The sequence below is a fragment of the Bidens hawaiensis genome, unplaced genomic scaffold, assembly GCF_021521415.1.
Source record: "Bidens hawaiensis isolate Kalapana, Puna unplaced genomic scaffold, B.hawaiensis_p1.1 tig00010669_1, whole genome shotgun sequence".
NCBI lineage: Eukaryota > Viridiplantae > Streptophyta > Magnoliopsida > Asterales > Asteraceae > Bidens > Bidens hawaiensis.
In genome coordinates, this window is record NW_027491817.1 from 16,006 (window position 1) to 37,453 (window position 21,448).

Here is a 21,448-nt window from a genome sequence, read left to right on the forward strand (position 1 = left end):
TCCGGAGCACGACATTTGGGGGGGGGGGGGGTAAATGTCCGTGATGATTATGTGAAGTAACTACCAGATTATTGCATTAACTTCCTACTCATGTGGTTAATAGGTGCCGAACGATCACAAGATCGCCGATGTATTGGGTCGGACCATACTTGAATAGTTGGATGGGTAAGTTACCATTTGGGGCTATATCTTTCATGTTTCCATTCCAGCAAGATAATAGAAACCTTTTATTAGAACAACTTTATTAAAAACTTCTGATTGAAGTTTATAACAAACAAAAGAAATCATACTGAATTATATATCATATTTGGTTAACAAGGTAAGGCTTATTGTATTTGACCTATTTGCAGTAAATAACATGGTATTGGTAGAAGAATCTATGAGTTTTTTAGTTAATAATTCGTTTCATTACATATAAAAGAAATTCTCTTTTATGCCGTATAAAATACTGTTTATTGATGACAGTGGTGAAGCTTGAACATACATGTCGAGGGGGGCGGACTCAATATGTATAAAAAAATTCATAAACTAGAGGGGGTGGGCTCAAATTTCGTCCAGAAACGGGTAAATTTACACCATGTGTAAAAATAATCGGCCGACAAAAGGATAAATTTACACTACCAAGCGAAAAAATGGAGGGGCCGGGCTCAAAATTTCGGTCGGAAGCGGGTAAATTTACACTATGTATACAAATTTTCGCCCGAGAAAAGATAAATTTACACTACCGAGCGAAAAAACGGAGGGGGCCGGACTCAAAATTTCGGTCATAAAAGGGTAAATTTATACTATGTATAAAAATTTTCGACCGTAAAAGGATAAATTTACACTATCGAACGAAAAAACAGAGGGGGCCGGGGCCACCCCTGACCCCATCTAAGCTACGTCCCTAATTGATGATGCCAAATCTGGTGTATACTTTGTCAATTATTAAAATATACTACAGCATATAGCCCGAACTAACCCGTTAGAGACAAAGTTATCTATTTAAAAACTACTTACATTATTTCATTTTATTAAACTGACATGTTTCATCATTTCATAAGCCAGTCGATTTGTTTATTTTAAACTAGGCTATTGACTCGTGCACGACACGGGTGGAAATTTATAAATCATTTAAAAACGGCAGTTAATATAAAATTATAAAATAGGTTGTCATATAGTTGGGACGGGTACATGATATTTAATTGTTAATAATACCGGTAAAAAAATTGATTATCAAACATAACTTTCAACGAAATTAACATCCTTTATACAATTATTCGATAGATAATCCAAAGTTTAAAATGAAAAATTCATTAACTACTAAATAGTTCCTCATAAACCACATTTGTAGTTTTGTTTGTAATTTTACCGTCTTTGTCTAATATAAGCACGTCTCTACTCTTCACTCGTGAAATTCCCTATGCAATTGCTTCTTTGGTATTTATCGTGACAACTATTAAATATAAAAACAAAAGAATGGTTATAAATAGAGAAAATTCCAATTTGCCTCCCTGAAATATATCGTCGGGATACGGAATAGCCACTGAAAAAGATTTTGCGCATTTTGCACGTCTGTGATATTTTGGCGGGTCAGTCTGTGCCATCCGTCAGTTGACTGTTGGTATTTGAAGAAACACAGATCTACTCCCCACTAATGGATCCTAGATCCAATGAATCAACATGGTAGGATACGGTTAACTGCCAATACGATATGAACTCAATCGCCCAAAGTCCAGTGACGAAGATCTGCAAAACAGACACCGTGAGCTCGTTACGGGAAGGACAAGAGGGGGGGGGTCTTCCCGTAACCACCCTCCGGCGTGAGAATAAGTACAGTTCTAACGAGAGTAAAGTACTTAAGTGAATTGAGAGAGTACAGTGGGAGTGAATGAATACCTCATGATGATTGAGAGGGTATTTATAGCCGAAGGGAGTGGGGAAGTGATTGGGCCAACTGTCCTTTTAGAAGATGCTCTCATAACCGTCTTGACACGTGTTCTCATATGACAGGTTCAGCCTATACGTTGCATGTGCATGTATAACAACCTGGACACGTGTCTCTCCAACATTGGTTAACGGAGTAATATTGGCCATGTGCACGGTTATAATGACCTTGCCAAGTGTCATTAGTTGATTGGCCAAGGGATCACGTATTGCTCAAGAAAACATCTTGGTAAATCTTTCTAGAAGGTAATTAGTTATTGACAGCTGTCCCGGAGCATTACCTCGTGGTCATTTACGCGGAAGGGTGTTCCTTCTTGCGGATGACTTTTGAGGGTGCCAGGATGTTTCCGCATGTGTTATGAGGGTGTTTCTTCCTCAGATGATCAATGCGAATGGTTCTTATGTCCAACGGGTGACTTGTGACGTGCTCTTGGTTGACCCGCGGGTATTTCTTAAGGGTATTTGGGTCTTTTTTGGTACCATATCTCTATATTTGGGCCGCCATGGATTCCGACCATCTCGTTTTTCCGGTCATCTCGTTTTTTCGATCATCAACGTCACGGCAGCCACCGCCATCTCGTTTTTCCGGTCATCTCATCGGCACGGCGGTTATACGCGGCCGATTTTTCGACGAAATTCGTTGGCCAAAGAAGTATCAACAAACTTCTAATCTTTCACAACAAGTTTCAATATTTATAACAATGCTCATCGGGATCTCGCCTTCAAAGCCATTACCAGCTTCTAATCTTTCACTACAAGTTTTAATATTTATAACCTCTGGATCAAACCGTTACCAGAATTTGATGGTGTATGGGTGGGAATTTGATGGTGTATGGGTGGTGCAGATGATATATTGGTGATTATTAGTGATGATAATTTTCTGGAGTTAAAACTTAGGAACCCTAATTATAATTGGGGAAGATGAAGTGATAAAAGTGATAATATATAGTTTATGTTGTATAGTTATACCAAACATTAACTTAGTTCAAATGGTAGTTTTGGTGGGTTGTTAAACCAGAGGTCTTGAGTTTGAATCCCGGCATTTACATGGTTTTGGATAATTATTTTTAAAATGAATTAAAGGCTTAGGGGTAAAAACGTAATTTCAACATTTTTTAACAGGTCAACGCTTGGTCAACTGACGGAAGGGCACATACTGACCCGCCCAAATATCACAGATGTCCAATATGCGCAATTTCGTTTTCAGTGGCTATTCCGTATCCCAACGATATACTTCAGGGAGGCAAATAGGAATTTTCTCGTTATAAATATATTTGATATAACCTATGAAATAAAGTGTGAATACATGTATTATATCCAAATATTAAATGAATAGAAAAATTAACATGTGTTATTTGAGTTTGTACATATATAACCTTGTTTAGTAGTTGGTGGTTCATTTTCTTCTCCAACGTCTAATCGATTAACATTAAATGATGTGATTGGACAAGTAACTACATAGTTTATTGTTATTATAATAAAATAAGTAAAAAGTTTTTTAAACTTAACATATTTTAAAAACAAATTATTGTCTATACTAACGTATGTTAGATTTTGTAAAATATTAAAAAAAATAGTTATGTAATATGTTAATGTAATTATACAGGTATTTGGTTGTTAAAAAGAAAACATATACAAATAAAACGTAAATATACAAAATAACAATTTTAATTCTTATCATTCCAATTTGTAATCATTTTGACATAATTTTTTGTTGTTAATATAAGTATACATTTAATGAGTATCCACATTTTTTGTGTATGTTCAATTTTGTAAAATACATAGCGCATAGCAAAAAATAGATTTACTTAAATTAACATTTATAGTATATCTCATAATTTGGTGTAAATATTATAATTGAATCCAACAAAATAATAAATAAAATCTATGAAAACGTATTAATGAATAGTCATTTTAAAATATTACCGTTGGATATGATACTCAATAGTTCTCTTTCCGTTGACACTGCATGTTTTCAAAAAATAAAATATAATTTAACATTTAGAGAGTAAACAAATAATATTAAAATGACTAACCATTTATATTATTTCTCTTATTGGAAGAGGATGACTCAAAAACACTACGTTTCATGGATCTTGAAGACATCTAAAATAAAATATAATAAGGCTTTCATACCAACAAATAGGAAACACTAAACATGTTGGCAATAAAAACGTATATAGGATGGCGCAACATTATACTTATTTAACAAAGTATTTAACTTCAAAAAAAATAAACATACATACCTTTGTCTACTACAAAAGTATAATGTCGGTTAACTTAAAACGGCATGAAGAACTTCAAAATCTTGCATCTCAAACTTCATAAGCAACCAAGTATGAACATTGACATATTGTGTTTTAATATATAGTGTGTCAAATGTAACTCAAGAAAATGTATTGAATATATAGTGTTTAAGTTTACATATGTTAGGGGAAGACTAAGCTATTTGTTTGCCAAAAATTATGTCTCTCTTGTACAAAAACTATATGGAATAAGTTAAGGTGTAATTTGTTTTACCAAATTAACATAATATTAAAGTGATTATAGGTGATTAAAAAATCACAAATTAAACAGCGATTTGGTCATATTGCCATAATTTGAAAGTCAAATCTAACTTTTTTATTTTTGTACACGTTCAAAAATGGAAAAATGAAATGACTTTAATTTTGAAGAGACTCTAATATAGAATTAATATATCTATATGTATTCTAACTTTAATTTAGACGCGTTAATTAACCGTTACGTAAATTATACATTTTATACGTTAACAAAATATGGTTCAACAACTTTATTAAACATTTACACATATAAAATAAACGTCTAATAAGTAATCAATAATTTAGACTCATTAACAAAATCCACTCTTTGATTTTAAATGGTTGAGTGAGTTAATATTATTTAAAATTTGACCAAAATGATAAGTTACAAACCACATTTAATGATAAATTTATATACTTCCAATGAATCCATATTCTTAAAACAGGAATGGTAAATGGGTTCGGGAGTTATACGATGCATTGAATGGTTTTTTAAAAAAATATTTTGTTTTAGAATTATTTTATTGTGAAGAAAAATAAAGAAGTTGTTGATATAAGTGGAATGAATTGAAAATAACCAATAGGAAGATGTCATGTGGATTTAAACTCAATTATTTGAATAGTATAGGTAGATGGAGCTGGAGTTTGGTACTTGTTAATAAACCTATATATGTTTATCATAAAACTAGCTTTTGAACCCGTGTATTACACGAAATTTGTCAAATAATAAAAATAAAAAGATCTATTATCTAAAAGAAATGAACAGAATTATAGGTAAAAATAAGATAAAATATATAATATAAACAATAAAAAGTCTAAAATCTCAAATTTACAAATTTGATTTTTTTAATGTACAACATTTGCAAAAATTATTTTGGCCAATTACCCGTGGATAACTATGATAAATGAGATGAGAGATTAGAGACATTAAAGGGAAATTATAACCCATTTCTCAAAATTGTTTTGTCCCATGACCCATGGATATGTAGGATAAATAAGATGAGAAATTAGAGAATTGGAAATGAAATTATAACCCATTTGCCAAAATTGTTTTGGCCCATGACCAATGGATAGTTAAAAAATGAGATGATAAATTAGAGAATTATAAAGGAAATTATAACCCATTTGTCAATATGGTTTTGCTCCATAACCCATGAATAGATATGATGAATGAGAAGAGAGATTAGGCCTAGAATGAATGTGAGATTGTCACATCATCCTCATTATTTTCTTTTATTAGAGGATGTTTGGGATTTAGTTTGAAAAATGCTTATGGCTTATCAAAAAACCATTTTGAAAAGCCAGGATTTAAGACTTTTGGAAAACTGCTTTTTAACCATTTTAAAAAGCTAAAAGAGTTAAGTGTCATTTTATTACATGTGGTTTGTCCAACTACGCAACTTTAGTACCATTTTTGAATTTATTGCAATTGGCTACTTCAGGTTTTTAAAACTTACAATTTTAATACATTTTTCTAACTCTGTCTATTTTGATATGTTAACTCAGGAGTATTATGGTAATTTTGTTATTTTCTTTATTATATATTTTCTTTTAAACCTTCTCTAAATATATCCAGAAACACCCTTCAATTAACTGTTTATAAAAACTTTAAACAGAAAACCCCTCAAATTAAAACTATGAACCCTAGGAATCAAGTTACTCCAATTGAACGACCAAGCGTCTTAGTCAATTAAAATTGACAGGGGGCTTTTGAGATTTTGATTAAAGCATGAAACCGAGTATACACCATATAAAAACTACCCGGATAGGTGAAATATTGAGGAGATTCGCGAGCTTGGAGTTCCAATTCGTCTAGGTTTTTTGAAATTGGATTGTTCAGAGAGTAATTGGAAGTAGGGAAAGATTCTGTGAAGTTCGGATGGTATTCTAGACGAGTTTATATGCCAAGACGTATCACAACTGAATGAATTTGATGTGGGTCTTTAGCTCATGTTTAATGGTAAAAATAATCATTTTGAATTGATACTGATAGGAGCAAACACTTGAATCATGGTCGTATAACATTATGGTCCAACAGTTGACGAGGGAATCTAGCCAATTGATTTGATTTGATTTGTGACATGGGGTTTAATCAGTGGTGAGAAAAGCGGCGGATGTGGAGGAGACCACTGGAAAAACGAGGGGCTGGGTGGGAGGTTGGTTGGTTGGGTTTGTGTGTTTGGCAAGTGTGGCCCCTAGAGTTTGCAAAAGGGTTTAATTGATATAAAAGAAAAAATAAAGAAAATAAAAAAAATTACGATAGTACCCCTGACTTAACCAACCAAAATAGACGGAGTTAGAAAAAGGTACTACAACTGAAAGTTTTAAATACCTGAAGTAGCCATTGCAATAAATTCAAAATTGGTATTAAAGTTGCGTAGTTGGAAAAACCACATGTATTAAAATGGCACTTAACTCAAGCTAAAATAAAAGGTTTTTTGTGATTGCCAAACACCATTTAACTTATTGGCTTTTTAAAAAAGCCAATAAGCCAATAAGATATTTTCAAAATCAATCCCAAACATGCCCTTAGTATACTTAGTATAGTTAGATTATACTCGGGTCTTCCTCATGACATAGTACAATCCTACGCTAATTTCTTCGCGGGCTTCTTTGGGCGGGCTGTGTTCTTTGTTTGGGTTGGGTCTGGGCTTTATGTTTCTATTGGGCCTGCAGTATTTCTTTCTCCGACCAGAGGCCCGTATCAGGCCTGTTATACTTCATTGCCGGCCGGAGTCAGAGTGGTCCTCTTCAGGCCTTTCTATATGTATTTCATGATTGTTTTAAGTTCAAACGAAGTCACATAATGTGCGATTACTACAATGTCTAGATTTTTAATTAAAAAATATTTAAATAATCAATGCAAAAATAGTGGGTGTAGTATGGATAGACATGGCATTTTTGCCCCTGAAAGAAAATGGAAACCGAATATGGAATTCGGTTCAGTTTTAAACGGTTTTGTTTTTTTTTTTCCGGTTTGAAATCAAATAATTAACACCCCTAATAACTACTAGAAACAATGTATGTTAGTACCTCACTTTGATTACTTTTCTCAACATTGTTTATCACCTATATTGTGTGACACGTTTTGTTGTCATAATGATCATGTTCGGTTGTACTTTGTAGACTGACTTCTTTTACTAAATTGTCAGTTTCAGATTTATTTTACTATGAAAAACATTCTATTAGTTTATTTTCTTTAACAAACAGACAAAAAAAAAATAAAAGGAATAAAATTCTTTTTAACAAATTCTAGAAACACAAAAGCCCAAATTTATGACCGAGCCCAAGTCATGACGTGTTGATTGAGTCACATGTTACCAAGACAATGCTGGTCTGGCCGTTGGACACGGTCACACGCCCCTTGCATACGGCAGTTAATTATTATTATTATTATTATTATTATTATTATTAGAGTAAAGTGTCATTTTCGTCCTAGTAGTTTGACAAATAATGCGAATTTAGTCCAAAAATTTTGTTTTTCGCATATGGACCCTTCACGTTTCTCAGTTCTTGCCAATTACATATAAATCACTAACCCCGTTAAATTTAATCGCTAAGTCAGGATGTCTTTTCACCTTTTTCTTTATTATAATACTTATTTTAATGAACTGCGGTTTTAGTCCCTCTAGTTTGTCCAACTCTGCAATTTTAGTCCAGTAGTTTCAAATTTGCAATTTTCTTCCCTATCGTTTCATTTCACTTGCAATTAAACCCGAATTCCCTAATATCGTTAAGTTTGGTTGTTAAACCCATCAGTGTGCCCTTCACGTGAGAGACAGTTTTGTTCCTTGTTTTTTTTTCAAATACATCCCAGCCCCTCACGTGAGGGGGCTTGCGAGTTAGGACTAAAGTTTATATATGCAGAGAAACGACAAAACTGGTCGTCACGTGAGAGGCACGCAAATGGATTAACGACTAAAATAAACAAGGTTAATAAATTCGGGCTTAATTGCAAGTGAAATGAAACCAAAGTACGAAAATTGCAAACTTGAAACTATTGGACTAAACCGCATACCGCAATTCACTAAAATAAGTATTATAATAAAGACATAGTGAAAAGACATGTCTACCCCTGACTTAACGATTAAAATTTAACGGAGTTAGTGATTTGAATGTAATTGGCAAGAACTGGGAAACGTGAAGGGTCCATATGCAAAAAAAAAACTTTTTGGGCTAAATTCTCATTATTTACCTAACCACAAGGACGAAAATGGCACTTTACTCATATTATTATTATTATTATTATTATTATTATAAAATATAATGTGACGTACAATAAACTCCTTAAATTACACAACTTGTCACAGTCACCCCCATTTGATGCTTTTAATTTAATGTCAACACAAATGAAAACAACGTCTTCCAGGCTCTAGCAACTACAAATGCCGGTTCGCTAATATCACTAGGCAATGTCTCTGTTTCATAATTAATATGTAACCTATATCTATGATATTTTTATAGGTTTTTACCGGCTTGACTAAACTTGATAGGCTTGTGAGCCTACTATTTATATAAATATTATAATATTTATCGAGTATTTGAAATGATAATACAAAATTTGCCACTAGCAAAGTTGCTACTGATCGGAAGTAACATTACTATTGAATGATGAAAAAATATGTCCATTGGTTATATTTTACCATCGAAGACCTCATGCTACTGAAACTCATAATTTGCATGTGAAGTGACCATCAAGTTTATTACTACCGATATGATGTCCCCTTTCACGAATGTGAGATTCTTGGTTTAAAATTTCAAATCCTTGCGAGTGCAAGGTAAAAGGCAGATGAAATTTTGTTGTTAAAATAAAGAATGTCAAGAATAGTAATATCATGATCGTATTACACTCATGTTACATATAGTAATTGGTTTAGCGAATAGTGTGTGTGAGAATTGCTAAGCTAATGTTAACAATGGTTTCTTTGTGTTTAGTATGTGAGTGGGGATAGTATGTGGGGAGACAAACTCGGCTAGTAAATTTGTCTTGATTACAGTTTCAGTTCATTGTATTTACTTTGATGATTAATCTGAGATGATTAATTGATATTTGAGCTTAATTTTATTCTCTTTTAAGTGAAGTCCAGAGTTCAAAATCTAGCATGAGAGTAATTATTCTTTTCTTTTGGAGTGGTTTAGGAGTATGTGTAGATGAGTGTATGTAGTCCTTAAAAAAATAATATAAAGAAAACAATAAATAAAAAAATCTATACAAGCTAACATGCTCTAGCCTAATCGGTCTCATCTCACATTCTCCATGTCTTTATTTTGGTTTCGGATAATAGTTTCTGGAGGACTCAACTCAATGGGTATGCATGTTTCACCCCTTTTGGGTTTGTTATATAAAGAGAATGCCCTAAGTCAGATTTATTTCTAACTTTTTTCTGTTTATTTATTAAAATAACTTAAACTTCAATATTAGTTTATTATTATGGCAATTAAAAAAAATTAATAAAACAACTTAATGGTAATCAAATTTCACATATGTTTTATGTAGCTTGCTTAACTTTAAAAAAATATATATATATTTATAAATATTTTTTACAATAATAAATTTATATTAATAGATCTTTTTAGTTGATAAGAGAACTAAAAAAATAGATTTGACTTTGAAACACGAAACAACTTTGCTAATATTAAATAAAAATATTCTATTTTTTTATAACTTTACTAGTAACAACTATGTGTTATGGTTAACAACCTATTTTTCAATAGACAAAAGAACAACTATAAAAATGAAATATAAGCACAATTTTATTCGTATTAAACAAATATAACTTTCAAATTTTATGTACTTTTTAAATAAATTTAAAACGTACTACTATATTTAAAAGGTGTATCCATATGTTTTTTTAACGACCAAACAAGTTTTATAAAAAACACTCGAAAAATAGCCAGAAACTATTTGAACCACAAAACTAAATCACCCGGTGGGACAACAATTAAGCCACCTCGGTGCCAAAAAGTACAACACCAAAACAGATAAACAAATGCTAGCCTTCTAGACCAAAAACATAAGATCTCCAAGCCTCCCAAGTTAACGAGTACATCTTTGAACTATTCCAAACTCAAAGAAAATCAAAAGCTTTAGTTTCTCCCACCACACCATTTAACCGTAACCCCGTTGAACACCGCCTTATTTGTAGCTTCTAGATAATCCAAATAGTGGTAAGGCATATAGCGTAAAATGCTTTTGCTATTCGTTTCCTAAACTTAAGAGTATTTATGCATGTCAATAATATCACGAGTGCTAAACACAAAAATTCGGTACCTTACACCATTATGAGATCAATTGCCAAATGGATTGAGCAAAACCACATGACACAAAAAGATGCTTATCCGATTCATCTCTTTCACCACAAACCATGCATAACACGGAACCAAAATCCATATTCCGCCTAGCGAGAACAAGCCAGAAATCTCTTCATTTTCGTCTGCCAAGCAAAAATACCAACCTTGCTCGGGATCTGGTTATTCCAAATGAAAGCAATCGTATTGCTCGTAAAGATCTTCAAACTTGTATTAAATGCACACTGTTTAAAAACGAGACGGCTTGCTCACGGTGCGCATATATATATGTGTGTGTGCGCGCGCGCGCGCGTGAGCTTTTGGGAGAAAATGTGAAATTGAACTAATTTTGAAGTTATTTTACTAATTACATGAAGATAACAATAAAAATGACACAATGGTAATCATGCATCATGTGATGGCTTTGATAGCCGAAATACAAGGGTACATGCACTAATTAGCTGGTGTCCTAGTGGTTGAGTGCTATGTACCTTATGTCCAAAACTTGATACAAAACTACTATCGAGTCGGGGGTTGCATTGGAAGCAATCTCTATATTTTTACGAGATAGATGTAAGTCTGTATAAATCTTACACTTCTCATACCCTATCATAGCTTTACTATTGATAAGATCTAAGTATTATGGTTTAAAAACAAGCTAAGATTTAAAAGAAAAGAACCTAATTTTTTTTAGGAATATTTGTTTTAAATAATCTCAACTATGACATATTGAAAAATAGCAGTCCCAACTTAACACTTGGCTGATGGGGGTCCCAACTAAAGATGTATTTGTTTCTAACGATCCATGACTAATAAAATGATAACTCCGTTAGTCTTTTGCTTACATGGCACACATAGTTGTCAAATATTTGCTTACGTGGCAGATTACGTGGCATTTGTCTTATTATATTATATATAATATTATATAATACATTAAAAGAATATTTAATGCAACCCAGCCTCCCGTCACCCCCTTCCGCCACCACAACTTCATCTCCGGCTATCCGGCTAGCCACCATCACCACCTTCACTATAAAGCACATTTTATGCTAAAAAATTATACTGAATTTAATCATTAAAGTGAGCCTAAAAATTGGATTAACCTTACATCAGGTTTAGTTTCTTAAACCCAAAACGAGTCTGCTACCAGTTCGTCGAAAAGATGAAGTGTTTCAGAAAATTGAAGCCTATACGTTCGCATTTTACGTAAATACTGCAAGTAATCGAAGTTATCCGGATTTACGAAACCTAATTTAGATCTCATATCGATGACAGAAACCCGCAACTCGATGTTCCGGTGACACAGATTCGTAAATACGATGATTGATTGAAGATCTTAAGGGAGAGAGAGAGAGCATAGGGTTCCGCCCCACGTCTGGTCTCCACGGTGATGACAATGGTGGTCGAAGGAGTCAGATAGGCAATCACACCTGAATCAGCTGATGTACCGAAAAATTAAGCAATGGTGGTGGTGGGATGAAGATGTAGATTGTGTTGGTGATGAGTTGAAGATAGAGATGGTGGTGGTTGTGTGTTAGAGATGGTGTAGAGGAGATGAAGTTGTGATTGAATATGCTTTTAATATATTATATAATATATTTATAAATAATTTAAAATGATACACATGTCACGTAAGTAGTCATATAATCAATTTTTGACAGCTATGCATGCCATATAAGCATAAGACTAACAGAGTTAGCATCCCATTAATCGCGGATCGTTGGAAACGAATAAACCTTTAGTTGAGACCGTTACCAGTCAAGTGTTAAATTAGAACTATTATTGCTGAGATTATTTTAAACCAATTTTTTTTTTAATAAAATAAAATGGGTAATTAATTTTGTCATGTAACGTTTTACTTGATATTTGTTTCCCCATTAGTCCACTTCCCCTGAAATCCATTTACTATATAAATAACGCTCAAAGACTGCACCCGCCAACCCCGGACTCCTTCAAACCCTCCCTCTAGTCTGGAATATTAATAAATAAATTCAACGTTCTTGATCCCGTTTTTTTCTCATCTTCCAGAAATTGCTGAATTCTGACAGCCGCAAAGCAAAATGTTAGGGTCCAAATCCAGGTACTAATCTCTTCATTGTATCTATCTCTATTCTTCGTTGATTCTTTTCTTTTCTTTCATAATATAAATACATATAATCCGATCAAACTCATACGTTACATTACACGCGGATTTCAATTCCAATTTATTACGAGCTTTTGTTTATTTCTATTTCGGTTTCTAGAACCGCCGGGTATTTGGAATTCGGACAAAAGAAGCATTCATCATTTCTAGTTAGAAGCATTTCTGGATCCAGGATTTGTAGAGGCGACGCGCTTACGTCACAAGTCGATAAAGAAGCTTTAGTTTCCGTCGGTCGCCATTCGATTAGTTTGTCTGAGGTATTTATTTCTCGTCTAATTTTAATTTCTTCGATTAATCATAATTTTATTCCAATAACTGATTGTATTATATTTGTAAATGTCAGATTATATTTTTATCAGGCTTAATTAGAAAACCTGGCTACAAAACTAACAAACCTTAATGACAAAACCACTACACTAGGGGTGTAAACGAGCCGGGATTATTCTTGAGCTTCTCGGACTCGGCACGTTTGTTGTTTATTAATTCACTTTTATAGGTTTTTAATTATTTTTATAGTTTTGAGGCAAACCTTAAACGAGCCTAAACACGGCTGGAGCTTATGTAGTACCTTAAACGTGCTAAAGCTCGGCTTGGGTCGTTTGTTGTTTTTTAATCAACTTTTATAAGTTTTTAATTATTTTTATAATTTTGAAGAAAACCTTAAGCGAGCCTAAATGCGGCTGGAGCTCATGTAGTACCTTAAACGTGCTACAGTTCGGCTCGTTTATTATTTATTAGTTAAGTTTTATATGTTCTTAATTATTCATATAATTTTGAGGAAAACCTTAAATGAGGTAAACTCAGTTGGAGCTCATGTAGTACCTTAAAAGTGCTAAAGCGCGGCTCAATCTCAGGTGTGAGGTTAATACATAGAAGTCCAAAAGGTCAAACTTAAAAAATACACAAGGCTCGTTAAGGCTAGAAGAGCCTAAACGAGTTTCCCATGCCAGGCTCAAGCTTGGGCTCGATAGCTAATTAAATGAGCTTTATTTAGGGCTTGGGCTCCGCTCGTTTCGAGCTTTTTAACGATCCGATCTTGGGTAGCTCGCCAACAGCTTGGCTCGTTTGCACCCCTATCCTTAACTAACAAACTGCACATATCACATTATCACTATGGTTTTTGATTTTGTTGTGTAGAATCGGATAGTGAAAGCTGCAATGATGCAGAAACAAATGAGTAATCTAGAAGAGGAATTGAGGAACACAAAGGCTAGATTAGCAGAAAAGGATGCTTCATTTGAGATACTCAAGAAACGAATTAGTGAACTGGAAGATGAACTGGAGAAGACGAAGCAATCAGAGTCGCAAATGCTGGAATCATTAATGTTTCAAACACGACAGATCGAGCAAACTAAAATGGACCTAGAAGAATCAAAGCTTGATGTCATGACCCTTCAAGAAAAACTCAATAAGCTCCAACAAGGCGGTAGAAACGGGCTCAGTAATAACATGGATTCTTCATCTTTAACCATCAAAGCCTTAAAAGATGAAGTCACAAAGCTGAGAAACCAAGTGAAAGTGGCAAATGAAGGTGAGGAGAAAAGCAAGAAAGCCATGGATAATTTAGTATCAGCTTTAAGTGAGGTAGCAATGTAATCCAGTGCAGCAAATGAGAAAGTAAGGTTATCAGAAGAGCAAGTAAATCATTTGAAGAAGGAAATCGAACGGTTACATGAAGAACTTGAGGTGAAAACGGAGACATATGAACGGTTAAGAGTGGAGTCTGAAGAACATGTTCTTGCATGGACCTCCAAAGAAATGGGATTCATAACTTGTATAAAGAAAGCCGATGAAGAGATTGCGTCACTCAAACACGAAAACCATAGATTAAATGAAGCTTTATATGCAGCAGAGAACACCACACGGATTTCTCGAGAAGAAGGTTTCAAGTTAAGGGATATTCTCAAACAAGCTTTAAACGAGTCATCGGTTGCTAAAGAAGCTGCAAACATTGCACGAGCCGAGAACTCTGAACTTAAAGACTTATTAGCCGAAAAAGAAGAATCCGTACACTTTCTCACGAAAGAAAACGAGCGGTTAAGAATAAACGAAGTTGCAGCCCGTGAAAACGTGAAGGAATTCAAAAGATTACACGCTGCAAAAGCCGAAGCTAATAAGTTTTACGAAGAGCATACCGAGGTTTTCAACTCCCCGGATTCTGATCTTTATGAAGATCATTTAGATGGAAGGATGACGCCGCGACAAATGTTTAATTTTGAGTTTGACGAGTTTAAAGCGTTTAACAAAGACGAAGAAGATATGATATTTTATCATGAAGATGATAATATGGCGGAAATTCACCTAGACGATGCTGATCCCGAGAAAGCAGAAGCGCTTAAAGGGTCAATTTTTGATACCAGCGCGTCACCAAAGTCGGAACCACAAACGCCAAAGTCTGCAAAGGTGCAACATCGCAGGTCTGCAACAGGTTTTGATGAATCGAGTGATTTGGGTGAGTTTGAAGAAGTGGTGACTAGTGTGCATGGAGGTATCAGTACTCATCATCATCACCAACATCATCATCATGGTGAAGATGGTGACGATAAAGGGTCGTATATGTATGGGCTTTATAACCGGAAGAAGTTGTTTAGGAAGATCGGAGAGCTTATAGTCAGGAAGAACAATGCTAATAATAAGAAAGAAGGGTCAATAGAGGAAGGTAAAGAACTCGCAAAAGGACAAGATAAAGAACAAGGTAAAGAACAAGGCAAAGAGCCTGCCAAAGAACAAGGTAAAGAGCCTACCAAAGAAAAAGAAAAAGGTAAAGAACACGCGAAAGAGAAAGGTAAAGAACAAGGTAAAGAACAAGCGAAAGAAAAAGGTAAAGAAGGTAAAGAACATACGAAAGAAAAAAGTAAAGGACAAGGTAAAGAAAATACGAAAGAAAAAAGTGAAGGACAAGGTAAAGAACAGGCAAATGAACAAGGTAAAGATAAAGACCAGGCAAAAGAACAAGGTAAAGAACAAGCAAAATGATCTGTCTTATAGTTTCATAGTCAGTTTATACTTGGGATTTGAAGATATGATCATATGTTTTAGTGAAATTGTTCCTATAAATTTTGATATCTTATACAGTTATACTTGTCATTGATCTTGGTCATGGTTGCAACCCTTTTTAGGATTCTGATCTTTGTTACTGACCTGTTCATTGCCGTCCTGTTTTTAGACAAACATGACGGTTTTGACATATATTATAGGCTGAACTGCTAATTATGGTTTTTTGGTTTTAAAAAATGATATGACTAAACCAGTCGTGTTGTGTGGATCAGTCGGCCTTGCTGTTTTCCTGTTTGTTTTCGACGTTTTGAACCGTTATTTGAATATATAAATAACAAATGTTAAATGGCAGTTCCACGTTTTAAATCAGATATAACTATTAAATCTAAACCAAATTGTTTGAATCTCAAACCAGCTGAATTAGACTTAGTTTAGACAGTTTGGTGTTTGAACACCCATAGTACAGGTTAGGGTTGTTCATGGTTCGGTTTAAAACAGTGAAACCGCCTAAACCGGTCATCGGGTTGGTTTAACGATTGGTTTTCTTTCAGTTTTCTTTCTATAACTGCTTTCGGTTGGGTTCAAAATTTTCAAACCATGGTAAGCGATTTGGTTTACAGTTTTTGCCGACCGGTCGTATAAAACCGACCGGACCATAAGATTTGGACAAGATATATATTATTTGTTTCTATGGTCTGCTTAATTAGTTACTTGTATCTGTACTTAGATATAAATTTATAAATGTGCTTTATATTAAACTATGTGTGTTATGTGTGGAATCTAAAGACAGGCCCGGCCCGGCCCATGGGCCGGCCAAGTCAGGCCTTTGCTATGGGCCTCCAATTTTGTTAGGCCTCCAATTATTATAGCATGTATTATATGTGTAATATGTGTGTGTTAAAAATGAGCCACAGACAAAAATGAAGGCCAAATTCCTTTTAAGCTGTAAAATGAATGCTCAATTCCTTTCAATCATTATGTATGGATGTACATTAAATGCTTGATAGGCCTTGAAACTTAATAATTTTTATATAAATATATTTACATACAAAATTTTTATTTTAATTTTTTTTTTAACTCCGCCAACTATTAATAATTTATTATCGGCTTATCGCCGGTCCCAAACCCGAGTAAAGGAGGATGGTTTATATCAAATTGTTTTTGAAAAAGGCCTCAACATTTTATTTCGCTTTAGGCCTTCAAAGACGGAGACGGCCCTGTCTAAAGACAATAATATGAGTTAAAGGTTTAGTTAATGTATTCATCTTCACAGCACCTTCCATGATCAGGCTTACATTCTTACTTTATATTGTAGTGATACTGATAAATAATTGTTAAAATCTATTTTAAAGTCTTGGATCATAATGTCAATGATCATGATGATGTTGTGAGTTTCATTCATTTATACTGATTATCCTTCCAATCCACAAATGTAAAGTTAATTTTGCAGTCCTGAAAACTGAGTACTCGTTTGAATTCCTTTTCGACTTAAACCATGAAATCAAACCATTAGTAAGGGTTTCGGTTGAAAATTTCAATAGCTCGGTTTCGGTTTTCGACAATCAAAAACCGTTACTAGCGGTTGCCTCATGGTTTGATCTAAAATCCGTCAAAACTGGACCGTGAACACCCCTAGTTTAGATTGTGAAACTTGATTATTAGAAACTATATCGTTACATATAAACAAATTACATAAAGTCTTAGATTTCAAAACCAGGAAACCTGGAGTCCTCTGGTCTAACCAAATCAGACCAAAGACAAGCAGCTCCAGCTAGTCCTTGAAAAAGTGAGAACCCATGGTTAAGTCCACTAGAAGTAGTGTTGGATATAAGCTTCCTAGCATTAGCATACAAGAACCCACCGAACGCCTTGGCTCGTTCCACGTAAATAACATCTCCTGTTAAACGATACAGCGCAAGAAAAACATACGCGTTTCCCGAAGCACCATCTGCAAGCCCGGCTTTCTCCACCAACCCACTCTTCCACACCACTTCCCCTGCTTCAATCGCTGCATCACGCAACTCCCGATCATGCTGAAACACCTCAGAAGCCTTGCACAGGGTTATAGCCATCCCACCCGCACCGTGCGACCACATCACCAAATTATCCCTCCCGTTTCCTTCACTACACGGGTAATTACCAGTATGCGGAAACCTCTTGCTCATCATGTATTTTAAAGTCCTTTTCACATCCTCCGCATCTTCTTCAGATAATGGGAAATGAAGCAGCACGTGTAATATGCCAGCGAGCCCATGGGCTGCACCCCAGTACCTGGTTCCATGCCATCGATACATTAACGGACACATGGTGTGGTCAGTTGCACCTGCCCTTCCTCCATCCATCACTGCTTTGACTACCGGTTCAAGAACGTCGGACGGTATTGTTTCGTGACCGATATGTTTATGAATAAAGCACACCATAAGAAGCCTGCACGGCCGTGCAGAAGATCATATGACATTCCAAAACCGCCTTCTTCAGGTCCTGCAGGCAGGGCTTTCTCTTGTGCTAGCTGGAGATGATCAGTTTAAAAAAGTACAAAATATTAATACACGATATGTTTCATCTAACTGAGAGCCAATACACTTATACCTTGTTTTATTAACCCGACATGTTTCTTGTCAACAACCGATTTGTCTATATAACGATTTTGGACCGTTTTAATAATCATAAAATCTATACGCAACCTTCTATCGTGTTATGATTTAAACAATGGTCCCGCTACTAGTCTTGGTTAAAGAATCTCACAAAGATATTGTTGGAAAGCTGCAGGCGCATATTTGATAGTAATACAAGTTCTGGACCACAATCAATAATTGTGTGTACAAAATATCCTTTCTTCCCACTTGAATTAAAACACACGTTGCTATATATCGTTATCCGTCATGTCATTAAATAGACCCATAAGAACCATAATAATTTAGTCATGTGTGCATAAGCGTATGTACGTGAACACATCGCGTTCACTAAGCCTTGGCTGATAAAAGTCATAGATGACATTCAGACAACGATAGTCTCTTCATAAGTAAGTTTTAAAAATAGTTAACAGATTAATCGTTTTCTAGTCTAGTTTATCTCTGATAACAGTTTAAGATGCTCTGGAACAACTTTAGACCATATGAAATAACAAAAGAATATGTATATACCTCCATAAATTCGGAGAGATAGAAATCACGCTTGTGACGATCTCCACAAAGATTCGAGATTACTGCAACTAAAGCATATATGCCTCCTCTTCCACACAAAAATGTCATATACCTGTTTTTTTTTAAATTAATAATAATAACAATAATTTTTTTTTCTTTCTAAATGGTGTTAGAAGTTAGAACCTTCCCAAAAATACTATTAGGTGAAGACAGACAGATTACCTAATGGAAGTATTAGTGATGGAAGTAGCACAAGCGTGAACAATATCAGCAGCCAATTGCAAATCCCGGTGACTACCGCTAACTTTATACAACCGCAGGCTGGTGAATGCAGTCCCTAACAGACCTGTGTAAACCGTTGGATCCATAATTTCCGCACCTCCATCGCACACTTCCGTCCACGTCGCTTCCATCACCTGATCATAAATCATTTACACACAAAAAGCACAAAACGGATCACCACCAAGCTTGGACGATAAACAGAGGCGCCGGACTTGATACGTATAAATTTTTTTCATAAACGGGGCAGGTTAAAAAATTTTGGACGAAGACAGGTAAACTTACATTACATATAAAAATTTTAAATTTTTGGACGAAAAGTAGAGGTTTAGATCTGAAACCATGGGCGAAGGTTAGTGGAGCCCCGGGTCCCGGCCCCAGTTTTCATAACATTTTCGTCCAAAAATTTACTGGAAAAAAAGGGCCCGGGACCCCGGGTCACCACTAATGACTAACCTTTGCCCATGGTTCCCGATCTAAACTTCAAATTTCGTCGACAGAAAAATTAAGGATCATAATCCGTGCACGACTATGCAGAGCTGCGCCCAAGCTCGGCTTGTTTCTAGCTCTATTCTATAGATTGAGTGAGTTGTTTATTTAGGCTTGATTATTATTAATTAATTAGTTAGTTTTTTATACGTTTTATTTTTATCAACTTAAAGTTAAATAAATTCTTAAACATCGGCTCAAGCTCATGTAATACCTTAAATGAGCCAAATCTCGTCACCGGTGCAATTTGAAATTAACACGAGGTTAAACAAGCTTTTATACAATTGCTTGAGTTCAGACTCGATAACTATTGGATTTTTATTTGAGGGTCGAATGAAGAACAAAATACCTGCTCTTTGAGAGCAATAGCGGCTTCCAGAAACGTGTCCGGTGAGAGATTGAGACTACCGGAGGGCGAGGTTGTGGTATTAATATTAAGAAACTCAAGCTGTTCACAACCGCCGTCATGACTACTACTACTACTACTAGTGTTATTATCACTTGAAGTAAACTTCACCATGGATGACATTGGTACTATCAATAATAATAATACAGCTTACAAAGCTTCTAATTAGTTATCCGAAAGTATGATAGATCGGTAGCTTTATATAGAGGGTTTTGTAGACTCGGTGTAGAAACATGATTGATGGAGGTTCAAGGTAGGACAGAGCACGTACGGTTTACACGTTAACGAGCTGGAGCACTTAAAATCGAGCTGGAGCACTTAAAATCGAGCTGGAGGTTCAAGCACGTACGCGCAGTGGCGGATCTAGACTCGAAATCGAGCTGGAGCACTTAAAATTTTTTTTCCCCATATTTAATACAATGTTAACGAAACAAATATAAAGAACACGACAACATATAAATTTAAACTAACCGGGTTAACGAACCAACAATGATGGATCTAGGTTGGGCTGTAAATATCTCCTTTTCGGTTTTTGATAGCTTGAAACCGAGCCATTACATCTTCTTCATTTACTTTATCAAACGTTTCTCTTTCGACGGCACAAACTAAAACATTGTTCAAATGCTCATTACCCATTCGATTGCGCAAATCCGTCTTGATAAGCTTCATTTTAGAGAAACATCTTTCAACGGTTGCAGTTGCAACCGGTAAAACCAATGCTAGCTTCAATATCCGATAAACCAAATGAAAAATTGTGTGTTTTCCGGTTTCCACCATTACACGAACAAGATCACCCATTCCACCAAGTTTTGCAAATTTATCATCTTCCTTTAAAGTGTGATAAAAGGTCATAAGATCACCCGGAATAAACCCACTTTATTCGTTAGTAAAATATTCGGATACATCTCTGAAAAAGCCACTATCTTAGATATGTCAAACTTGGAAAAAGAATCACAAGGATTTAAACCCGACATATTTTCTAACAAAGTAGTTGAGACCTCACTAAATCTATTTCTAAGTTCTTGTAATTTGCATATCCAAGACCGTGTTAAAAACTTCAACCTCAAAATGATGTCGATTAGTAATGACATACTTCCGGTTTCTTTGATTACCATAACTTTCCTTCATATTTAACATCTTGATTTAATCTTTTTCCTGTTTTAATCTCACCAAGAAGAATTTCATTTTTCACTCTCTCACTTTTTAACTCCAACATAATTATCTTTTCTTTTGCAAG

The 21,448-nt window shown here is 34.8% G+C and overlaps 1 protein-coding gene and 1 pseudogene across 2 annotated transcripts; one reads left to right on the forward strand and one right to left on the reverse strand.

Annotated features, from left to right (window-relative positions):
- Positions 1-11,151: 11,151 nt before the first annotated feature.
- Positions 11,152-15,873, forward strand: LOC143535865 (uncharacterized). The gene is made up of 4 exons (XM_077030002.1): positions 11,152-11,198; positions 12,998-13,154; positions 14,035-14,428; positions 14,504-15,873. Exons 1-4 carry the CDS (start codon positions 11,152-11,154, stop codon positions 15,871-15,873), a joined length of 1,968 nt encoding a protein of 655 aa, XP_076886117.1.
- A 1,717-nt stretch (positions 15,874-17,590) lies between these two features.
- Positions 17,591-20,213, reverse strand: LOC143535872 (lanC-like protein GCL1; annotated as a pseudogene). The gene is made up of 4 exons (XR_013135784.1): positions 20,155-20,213; positions 19,260-19,453; positions 19,038-19,149; positions 17,591-18,403 (listed from the first exon to the last, which is right to left on the reverse strand). The product of XR_013135784.1 is annotated as a lanC-like protein GCL1 (transcript).
- Between the last annotated feature and the right edge of the window lie 1,235 nt (positions 20,214-21,448).

What these genes read in the sequence shown, in the direction of transcription:
- LOC143535865 (XM_077030002.1), top strand. Translation starts at nt 11,152, where the DNA reads ATGGTAATCATGCATCATGTGATGGCTTTGATAGCCGAAATACAAGG. An exon ending in TTGATAGCCGAAATACAAGG is followed by an intron (nt 11,199 to 12,997) that starts GTACATGCACTA and finishes TTCGGTTTCTAG; the next exon opens with AACCGCCGGGTATTTGGAAT. An exon ending in ATTCGATTAGTTTGTCTGAG is followed by an intron (nt 13,155 to 14,034) that starts GTATTTATTTCT and finishes TTTGTTGTGTAG; the next exon opens with AATCGGATAGTGAAAGCTGC.